The sequence below is a fragment of the Cordyceps javanica genome, chromosome 2 (genome assembly GCF_051103115.1).
Source record: "Cordyceps javanica chromosome 2, complete sequence".
Classification (NCBI taxonomy): domain Eukaryota; kingdom Fungi; phylum Ascomycota; class Sordariomycetes; order Hypocreales; family Cordycipitaceae; genus Cordyceps; species Cordyceps javanica.
Window position 1 is genome coordinate 2,324,406 of NC_139296.1, and position 9,766 is coordinate 2,334,171.

Consider the following 9,766-nt stretch of genomic DNA (forward strand, 5'->3'; position numbering starts at 1 on the left):
TCAATTCGACGCTTGCTTTCTTTGCCTTGAGCCGTATTTAGAAAGATGGGAGAGTGTTTTCGGGAATTCCATGCTGGAGGATCTGGATCTTGTGCGTTGGAAGAGCTGAATGAGTCAGATTTTAAACGCTCAGTCCGCTCAGTCCGCCCTCTCACAACGCGAGTTATCGAGAGTGAGCTATTCGAAGCGTTTTACATAGTCAAGCAGCCCATAAAATACACTACTGAATGATATAGAGGATATATGATAGCTTATTGTGAAGACGCACGAGATAATAGTCTTGGGTGGCCGCCGTCGCCGCCGCCGCCAGTGTCGTCGACGTCCTGCCCAGCTACTTTGCTTGTGAGAGTCGTATGTGCATTCATCCTGGGCAGGCCTGTTCTGGGGCATTAAAGTGGCAGCCATCTTGTCCATCTTTCAAAAAGCCAAGGTGCATTGATAACTAGATTCAACTGACTTATGTCGGTCGTCATAATGGTACGAGCACCCATATCTCAACTGGGGTCGTATGAGCACATATGTACTCTGTTCAATAAAAGTCCCGACTTTGGACTGACTCGTACTGAGCGACCCCGCACCTCGCAGTGTGCTCCTGTTCAAGGTCCTACTTATTTGCTTTCGCTGCTATTAATTTATCACCGACAAACCCTTGTTGCTGCCCACACTCTCTGGTATCCCTGCGTCCGTACAAAGCATCATGTGTGCAGGTATCGATCTACCCTCCCGGGGGCTGTGCGACCTGAGAATCTATCCAACCTCGGTATCAAGAAAAACGTCAACGGCAATCTATTCGTCCATTCTTCTATTGAAAGTTGGTATGTATTTAAGAGGCTTGTCGTCTGCTGAACACCAAGGTGCAGATTGCACAGTTAGGACAAAGACTTGGGACATAACAACAGATACCCTGATTTCCTTTCATTATGCTTGTCTCTGTTGTTTTATTGGTTGTCTTCGCCTCATCGTCGATCGCCGCACCGGCAGCCCCGGAACCCAATTCCGGCTCCGTGTGCTTTGATGATTTTGACTGTTTATTTTCCGTGCGTGACAAGGCAAAGAAGCTTACCCTGCACACCGGCACATAAATCTATAAACCGTCAATTGTAGAAGACAACCATTCGCTAATGAGACTCACAGGCGGCAGGTAAAAAATGCGTGAGAGACAAGGCGAAACCAGTGCTTGGAGGTATTCTAGGGTACGTAAGCATCAAACTCGAGGACCAGGACGTGGAGGTTTAGTAGCTAATCAGCGGAGTAGCACCTGCGCAAAAGATTGAGAGCGATTCTGCTGCTTGCCAAGAGCGTATCCGCGGACAGGGCGAAAATGAATCTTCCAAGGCCAAAATTAAGTTGATAGTTTTATAAGACCTAGTCTCTGTTATGCTATTGCTGGACGGCGGCAAATGGCAACTCAATGGAAGGCTCAAAAGAAGATAAAGCTCCAAAATACACAGTATTCAGTAGTAACAGACGAGTAGTAGAATCACAGTTTCGACTGACATTAAAATAAATATCAACCAAGAAAGTGACTCGCCAGAGGACATCAAACCTACCCAAGCATATGTGGCGTTCACAGATGTGGATATAATTGTGAAATTCATCGGCTACACACACTCAGATCATCGATACGAAGTGAGACCATCATCACCCAGCCCTTCTCAGAGCGTCATAACGTCTCTTTGCCAAACTTTGGACGCCAGTGAGAGCATGATTGGTTCGTAGTGGCTGGAACCGAGACTGGTTGTCTTTGCGCGTGTCAAAATCTACGCATACGTATTGTTATCATAACTACCTAGACCCATTATCCAGTTTCCACGCCGAAATTCTTTCAGATTTATTCATCTTTGTCCTTCTCTCAGGTGTAACGTTGTGCTATAAGTAGTGACCTGAAAGCTGGTTCTGGACAATTGTGGCGGGGCACTAATAATTATAATGAACAAAGCCCAGCGTCCACGGGTCGAGTAGCTCCGGTTTGGCCCAAAATAATCAATAAAACACCATCCAGATCTGGCGTTGGGCCTTTCACGTCTATATCGGGCCGCGGGCTTGAGCAAACAAATCCGAGTACACGCTCCGCTTGAATGGATTATCTTTGATCAGCATAGATGAGAGCTACTCGATGATCCAACACAATGCCATTGTACCTTGGGAATCGACAGTCACGCGCAAATGCGGCAAATTGTTGCGAACCTTTCAGACGCCCACCCGGGTGGAATGGCGGGTGTCACCATGTTAGTCGCCTGGAGCTACATTCAATATTATCAGAAAGGGGGATATATTTTTTTTTTAAATTGCAATCCGCGATCTGAACTCTGTTAGCAGACACAAGCTCGAGTCTTGTTCATCTCGGTAGTCCACGCGAGCCGCGCAATTTCCGACCTCTGGATGTACTAAGCAAACATACGATGCTGCTTATAGGGCAATTCGGGTTGCAGCCTACGATCCTTGCAATCTCGATAGACGGTAGTCTGCCGACGTCGGGATTATGAAAGTTGTAGGGGACTTGAACACAGCCAGCAGGCCGTTATATGCCTTCTGATGAGGGGCTGTGACAGGCGGAAACGTCATCATGAACTGAATGGCCCAGAAAGCGGGCCAGACGCCGCCGATGCTATGCAAATTTGGTGCCTACTGGCAATGCCAATTTCAAAATCCACTGAGCATGACAAGTAAAGCATGGCAGAGAGCCTGAGCCGAGAGTCTCTGGTGGTGAATGTCGCATGACGTTGAGAGGCAGTGTAATTAAGAGCAGGCAACAGTAAGCCAGGAAGTTGCCTCTATGGGTATTGCTCCGGCAATCTGCGACGATACAGCGTAAGCGACGGTGAATTGATTAGGAGCATTCTTTGGCAGGATCCATAGGATCTTTGGTGGATCGCCGCCCTCCACTTTGGTGAGGAATCGTGGATGATTTGAATCAGGCTCATGCAAAGTTCAGGGTGGCAAAGCCAATCGTGGTCAAGAGCGCGGCAAATCCATTCGAGGGCAGAACGAGTACTGCACATCATCCGCAAGGCTTCTGGTAATGATGTAGCAAGCTGATCAGGGCTGTCTCGCGGCTGGGACATTTCTTACCACACCAGCCGTGGTTGAAATTCAGCCTGAGTCAGCTTCGAGCACACCCCGGCTAGAGAGTAGCGAGGCGTGTGACCGCTGCCGTCAGCCTTGATGATTATCTCGCCCAAATTTTCCATCATGGAAGAGGTGAGTAAGATGACGCCAAGGCCGAGTCACAATGGAGCCAGAGTTGGAGTTTGGATTCATTCTAGGTACAATGGAGAAAGACGAGTGCCGGATTTCCAAGGAAGAGGGATCGATCCCTTTCGGAGTCTAGCTGATCCTTTGATACTCAAATTCGACCTGATGGGGAATGCGACCGATGAAGATGGTGTTACGTAGCCTCACTCACACACACATAGAGCAGCAGTCCTTGAGAATGTCGCTGCAGTTGACTGTATTGCTACGGTACCGGCTGGTTACCTGATGAAAATGATGAGCACCATCTCCGCCATTCAACTGCACTGGCCACGTTGCGTCTGGTCTCGCAAGTGAAGAGTGCTACTTTTAACTACTGAGTAATAAGTATAGCCGTGGCTTAATTGGGAAGGTCAGGTTGAAACTACCAGTTTAGTTGCGTGGAGCTTCTAAGTTCTCAGCACCTATGTGGCGGCCAGGTTGTTGCTTGTTAATTGATTGGGTACCACAACTTTCTGAAGCAGAACGAGTCAACAGCCTGGGCTTTTTTGAGACACATCCGCCTGGCTGCCCTGGCTGCGTTCACGAACTCGACGACGCACTGGCGTTGTCGAGGGATCCTACAAGACATGGAAACTGGTGGGCAGACTGACTGCCATGAGCAACTGTAACACGATCCGCCGCTACCTCGGCTTCATGCTTGCGCGTGTTACTCAATGACTAGTCGAGGGAAGGGAAGGGGAAAAAAAAGGGTAGGAGGGGATGCGGGCGGTAGAGGTCTCACATGTGCTCGAGCCAACCAAGCCGGCACCAGGGTGAACGCACTTTGGTCCAAGCACAGGCAAACATTTTAGTCATTTACGCAGAACTATTGTTGGACGAGGTTCTTTCTTTCCGCACAACGAGAGAGTTTGAGCTGTTGCGATTTGTTCGTCGGCCCGCGACGGGCCCAGGTTGGCAGTCACACACCTAATAGTCGCCGGATGGCTGGAGGGGGGGCGGGATACGTGTCTCGCGAGCACGCAGAACTAACTGCTGGGTAATTGACAATCGTTCATTGACAAATGGTCCCCGTTTATCAGTAGATGGTAACCGCCCGTTGTGCGTGCAAAGAGGACAGCGTTGCCCTCGTCTCTGTGCTGATACTGAGTAGTAGTACTGAGTACTCCGTGGGCTCTCTGGCATGCGACGCGGCGGGCGATCATCAATTAGAGGCCGAGAAGGGATGGAGGCTGCGTCGCGAGAGCGCCGGCCCGCACTCTAGAAGCGGAAAGTGTCCTTCTAGTACACTGCATGGCGGGAAACAGAAGCTCGTGATGACCTGGCGGTGGACTTGGCTGCCGATCCCCCCAGCAGCGCTACAACGTTGGCAGGTTTGGGTAATGGCCAGCTTGCCAGCGTCTTACGATGGCGGGCAGTCCCAGACAACTGGGGCGGGGGCCTTTTGGTATCAGCGCACCGGGCATATGCATGATGGTGGCGTTCGCCCACCCTCCCATCCTCCTCCCAGCGCTTTTGTTGGCGACGACAAAGTGGCCGAGTCGCTGCGACATGCCATACTGGGCATCGCTCAAGTCCTTGGCTCACACCATCTTGTAGTGACAGCCCCCCCCCCCCCTCCCCCGGCCCTATACCGAGAATCTATTCTTCCTCGAGTTGGTAGTTACTAGTTGGTGGCATCCCCGGTGCCAGTTGCCTAATTCTCGCTCGGAAAGGTTTTCCCATGAGTCGCGCGCTAGCCCGCCCGCCCGTCCATCATCCAGGACTGCCGGCAAGAGCAAGTCTCAACCCCGACGTACGTAGCCCGCACCATAGGTAGGATGCCATGGGGATTCCGGATGCGCAACTTTGTGGGATGGGCGCAGCCAGCCGACGACTAAGGTGTGGATGACGGCGTGGGTAAGATAAAAGAGCCGTATTATTGTTGTCCTTGCCCACCCCCTTCCCGCGCCACCTGGACAGAGAATCCCGCCTCTCATGAAAAAAAGCGACGCACAAAAATAACAAACTCCTCTCACCCAAGCCTCTGTGCCATGTCTCATGCTGCTGACCCCGGCAAACCCGATATCAACTCCCTTGCCCCCCTCCCCACCACGGGTTCAGCAGCCTTGTCTCTTCACTGACGACGTTGCCCACATTTACGCAACCGAGCACCGCCGTTGACGAATTCCTCTGTGCGCGAAGTTGTACTGAGTAGACGGTTTTATAGCGCTAGAGAGGCTCCGGCATATAAGACACCAGCGGTGTGGCCTCCACCGTCACACGTCAGAACCACCCACGGCTGGCATACTTATATACCTTTGGGGCTTTCGACATTGAAATTTCTAAATGGAAAAAGTAGACATGGTCTACCGGAACTAAATCACCTCGCAACCGACGACAACACAACGAGATGGACAGCGCAGCGCTCGGGATCGCCTGGGGCCGCCGCCTCTCCTCCCACCGCCGAACGCGCTCCGGCGAACCAAGCAACACAGCACCGCCCATCGAGTTTACGAGCGACGGCACCAGGTATACACTAGCCTCCGAGGCATCATTGTCAGACATTTCGACCTCCCAGCATGTCCGCTCCAAATCCTGGAGCACGTCAAAGGAGAAAAACCAAACCCCGAAGCCACCCATCTTCCACCCTGCCGACCTTCCCAACTATAAGCTTACCTTGGGCTCGCCAAGTCCGCTGCATCTACATCGCGCTGCCACCAGCTCGAAGCGTAGCCACAGATCCAACAATAGCATTTCATCCATCTCTACAAGATATACCTCGTCACATGGCTCAAGCAGTTCCGCAGAGTTGCTTCGGGGACAATTCCCTACCATCCCTCCCCAGCGGCCGCCGAGACCTCCTCGTGGGCTCTTTGAAGATGAGTCGGATGAAGAGCCCGCCGATTTTATGCTCGTGGATCACGCGTCCGAGGACAGCATCCAAGGTCTGATCCTCGAGTCGGATCAGGCCTTTGTTGATGTCGACATGGCCTTGGCCGATGCGGCATATAGTACACAAGTCACACAAACAAGCACGGGCGTGAATCGCAAGCACTCGGTGCGACGCTCGAGACTCGCAGCGCCTACCACGGCGCGAAGAAGCTCAATACATAGCAACAGGTCCGCCAGGAGAAACTCGATCCAGTCAACACCCAGCAACTCAACCAAGGGACACAACCCACGCCCGCCCACGACCAAGAAGATGGGAAAGCGCAACGTTCTACTACCACGCAAGCTGCGGCTGACTCTCTCGCAAGGCGTGAGCGAGCTGCTTGCCAGCCGCGCACCCAAGCGTGAGTCCGCCGCCAGCAGCCTCTCCTCGGTCTACTCGGACTACCTGGAAGACCAGCCTTCCATCAAGCGCAACAGCTCCATCACCGCCGCCAAGAGACAGTCGGCTCTGCAGGCAAAGCGGCACTCTGCAGACTCCAAGTTTGCCCTGTGTGCTACTGACGGAGAGCATCTTACTGCCTCTCAAATGTACCACCGGGAGATGCTCCCCAACTCGGTCATGGCTTGGATGGGCACCGACTCCGTCTTTGCGGAGCCAGACGAGGTCGACGAGGCCGACGAGGCCGACGATGAAGAGCTGAGCCACGAATTCGAAAACAAGTGCAAGCTAGTCGCTGAGCCTGATTTTACCCAGCCACCTGCAACTGTGGCCTCGCCAGGCGATGCTGCTGAGGCGTGCCCGCCTCCTGTCGAGGGCTCTTCGCCGCCTCCTCCTCCACCCAAGAACCCTGCCAGGTTTGGGGCCCGCGCGCGCACGTCCCAGCTGGCCCCCATCCCAGAAATGCTTGCCGCGTCCGCCGCCGAGGGTGGTGAGCGTCGCCGACGCGGGAGCAGTCTAACCAACATCTCTCCCAAATCGAAGCGTGCCGGCAGCAAGCCAAGGACCGCAGCAGCCCACGACTCCCTGTACCTCGTCGGCACCGCCTACTCCAAGGCCAGCCCCCTGTTCCGGCACGGACACATCGAGTTCCAGCACAAGAGCCCCAAGGCCAGGGCAGACGACGACGGCGAGGAAGAAGAGTGCGCGGCGGACGATCATGTGGACTGGGCCGCGTTCCACTCGTCCATCCTGTTCGACGCCGGCGACCTCGACTCGGGCATGGCCCAGGACGAAGCCAACGCCATGGCGGACGAGCTGGGCGACTGGTTCGAGGAGTTTGGCTTCGAGTCCCACGGCGCGCTCATCAACTCGGGTCGGTCCCGCGAGGACGGCAGCTCGTCGTCGCGCAGCATGGCGTCGTCGCGCAGCAGCGCTGCCTCGAGCACCTCCACCATCTCGGACGCTGACCTGCCCATGCCCGCCAGTCCGGAGCAAGCCCCGTTCGCCAAGATGCAGGCCTGGTCCTTTGGTCAGGCCGAGCGCGGCGCCGCCTCCGTCGTCGTCGGCCGCGACGAGCACTCTTCGGATCCCATCCCTGTGGTGACGGAGATGGAGCTCGGCCTGGACACCTACAGCCTCCCTCCCGGAGAGGAACCGCTCAGGAAACAGGGTCCGAGCCGCGGCCCGAGAATGAGCTGCAATCTAAGCGAGGATCTGGGCCAGTTCCTGGCCTGGAACCCGACACACTTTGACGACATGACTGAGGAGGCCGAATGATGGCGGAGTGTTTTTTTTTTTTTTGCTTTTCCTTTATTACTTGAAATTTGATACCCCCGCAGTCCTTCTTTTGAGTAAATCTTTACAACAATTTCTATACTCTATTTCTATTACTTGACAATGTCAACTTGATGAGAATTGCCCAGCGAGCGAACTGATTCATTCCTTACCAGAGAGGCGGTTTTCCTTTTTTTTTCTTGCATTTTTATATAGTATACACTGCTTAGAGATATCAATCTTGATCCATCTACAATTTCGCTTTGTTTAGATTTTTTTCCCTCCCTATCGCCTTAATACTTGTGCGAGTTTGATGCTGCCCAGGCCAAGTCCACCACGGGCACGACTGAGCCATAAGTCGGTGCTGAAGGGTGCCTCACTGACCCCACCATGACAACAAACGGCACGACCTCGCTCGAATCCCTCCCTTTCACCACCCAACCTTGTATATCGTCGGAAAGCCTTTTGACATTTCTCCGTGCGCATCATTCCTGTGCAAACTCTTATGCTTGATTGGGTCGAATCTGCTTGCAGGTACAATAAAAATTGCAATTTCCTCAGCCGGCAGCACTAGGCCAAAGACCACAGGAAATTTCCACCACAGGCAGCAAGAGACCGATTTCCCCCCCCCTCCCCCCCCAGGACAAACCGCTAGAATGCTTCGCCGACCCCCTACCACGCTCTCCATCACTGCCGAGGACGTGGCAGCATACGAGGATCGCCGGGCCGGCGAGGCCCTCCTCGCCGCGCAGCAAGCCAGGGCGGAGGCGGAGGCGCAGGCAGCGGAGGCGCGTGCTCAGGCGCGTGCACAGGCTGCTGCTGCTGCTGCCGCCAACGGCCAGGCAGGAAACGGAGGAGCGTCGTCCTCGGCCAGCATGGGGGGCGCTGTGCCAGGCGCAAGCCCGTCGGCGGGGAGGAGAGCGCGCGATGAGCGCATCGGACTGGGACGGCGGCCGGGTGGGCGATGAAGGGGCTGAAAGACAAACGACGCGGACAACGTCAACTTGGCCAGTAGTCTCGGAGAAATTCCATGCTTTCCTCTTATTATTATTATTTTTTTTCTTTCTTCATGTCCCTTTATCAAAGCGCAATCAAAGTCTAATCTGGCTCTTTCAGCCCTGCAAGGGTCCCTGTTTTCTATTTTTGCATCGTCCTGCAGCTGTCAGCCTCGCCATCGGAGGCTGTGTGCGTCCAACTGCAGACGCATCCAGAATTTCGGATCGTTCTCCTCGGTGACGCATGAGCAGTACATTACCTGGAGCGTTTATGCCTTGGCAGACTTTTTTTCTGAATGGGGAAAAACGTATCAGTTGACTTTCTCTCCGCCAGACAGCATCATGGCAGAGAGATGGATGACGCTATATGATACCTGCATACGAGCAAACAGGAAATTTCAAGGCAAGAAAATGGCAGTCTCATCTAGGTCGGACACAATGAAACCATCCGGACAAAGAAACAGCCATTGTTTCAACCATTACAGAAAAAGCTTGTTCAATGGGCGGCGCATCGCACGGTCACCTCGCGGACAAATCGCCCGGCAAGCGAGAAAATGATCTGTGGGTCGTGGGCCGGGGAGAACAGACGGCACGCGCGATGGTTGCAAAGGCCGGCAAGGCGCTCAGCCCTCTCCGTCTCAGGTTCAGCGGGGATTCTTGCGAGGAGCAGAGGGCTATTTCTCGGAGGGGGCGGGCGGGCGGCTGACGCACATTAGCATGTATGCATAAAGGTAGTTTAATTCCCCATGACGTTGACATTCAGCGCATCGTGCAAGCCCTCTCTTTGCTGCCCCGTTCTGGTGCACAAGCTTTCAGCTCGTGCTGCATTGTCTTCTCTTCTCCAATTCGCCAGCTTCAGCAACTCATACGAGCACGAGCACAGCCTTTCATCATAGGACGCGATGGAGTTGGCACCGAGCCGAGAAGCAGTGACGTCGAATCCGAAATGTACAGCATGTATCTTTTTTCATGATCTCGGTGATGCCGGCAA

The 9,766-nt window shown here is 53.9% G+C and overlaps 2 protein-coding genes across 2 annotated transcripts; both read left to right on the forward strand.

Moving 5' to 3' along the window:
• Positions 1-5,584: 5,584 nt before the first annotated feature.
• V2A60_003198 (uncharacterized protein) lies at positions 5,585-7,783 on the forward strand (the record flags this gene model as incomplete). The annotated part of the gene is made up of 1 exon (XM_083254538.1): positions 5,585-7,783. The coding sequence occupies one exon, from the start codon at positions 5,585-5,587 to the stop codon at positions 7,781-7,783; it is 2,199 nt and encodes a 732-aa protein (XP_083110664.1).
• A 653-nt stretch (positions 7,784-8,436) lies between these two features.
• On the forward strand, positions 8,437-8,748 carry V2A60_003199 (CDC26 family anaphase-promoting complex subunit; the record flags this gene model as incomplete). Its single annotated transcript, XM_083254539.1, has 1 exon — positions 8,437-8,748. One exon carries the CDS (start codon positions 8,437-8,439, stop codon positions 8,746-8,748), a length of 312 nt encoding a protein of 103 aa, XP_083110665.1.
• Between the last annotated feature and the right edge of the window lie 1,018 nt (positions 8,749-9,766).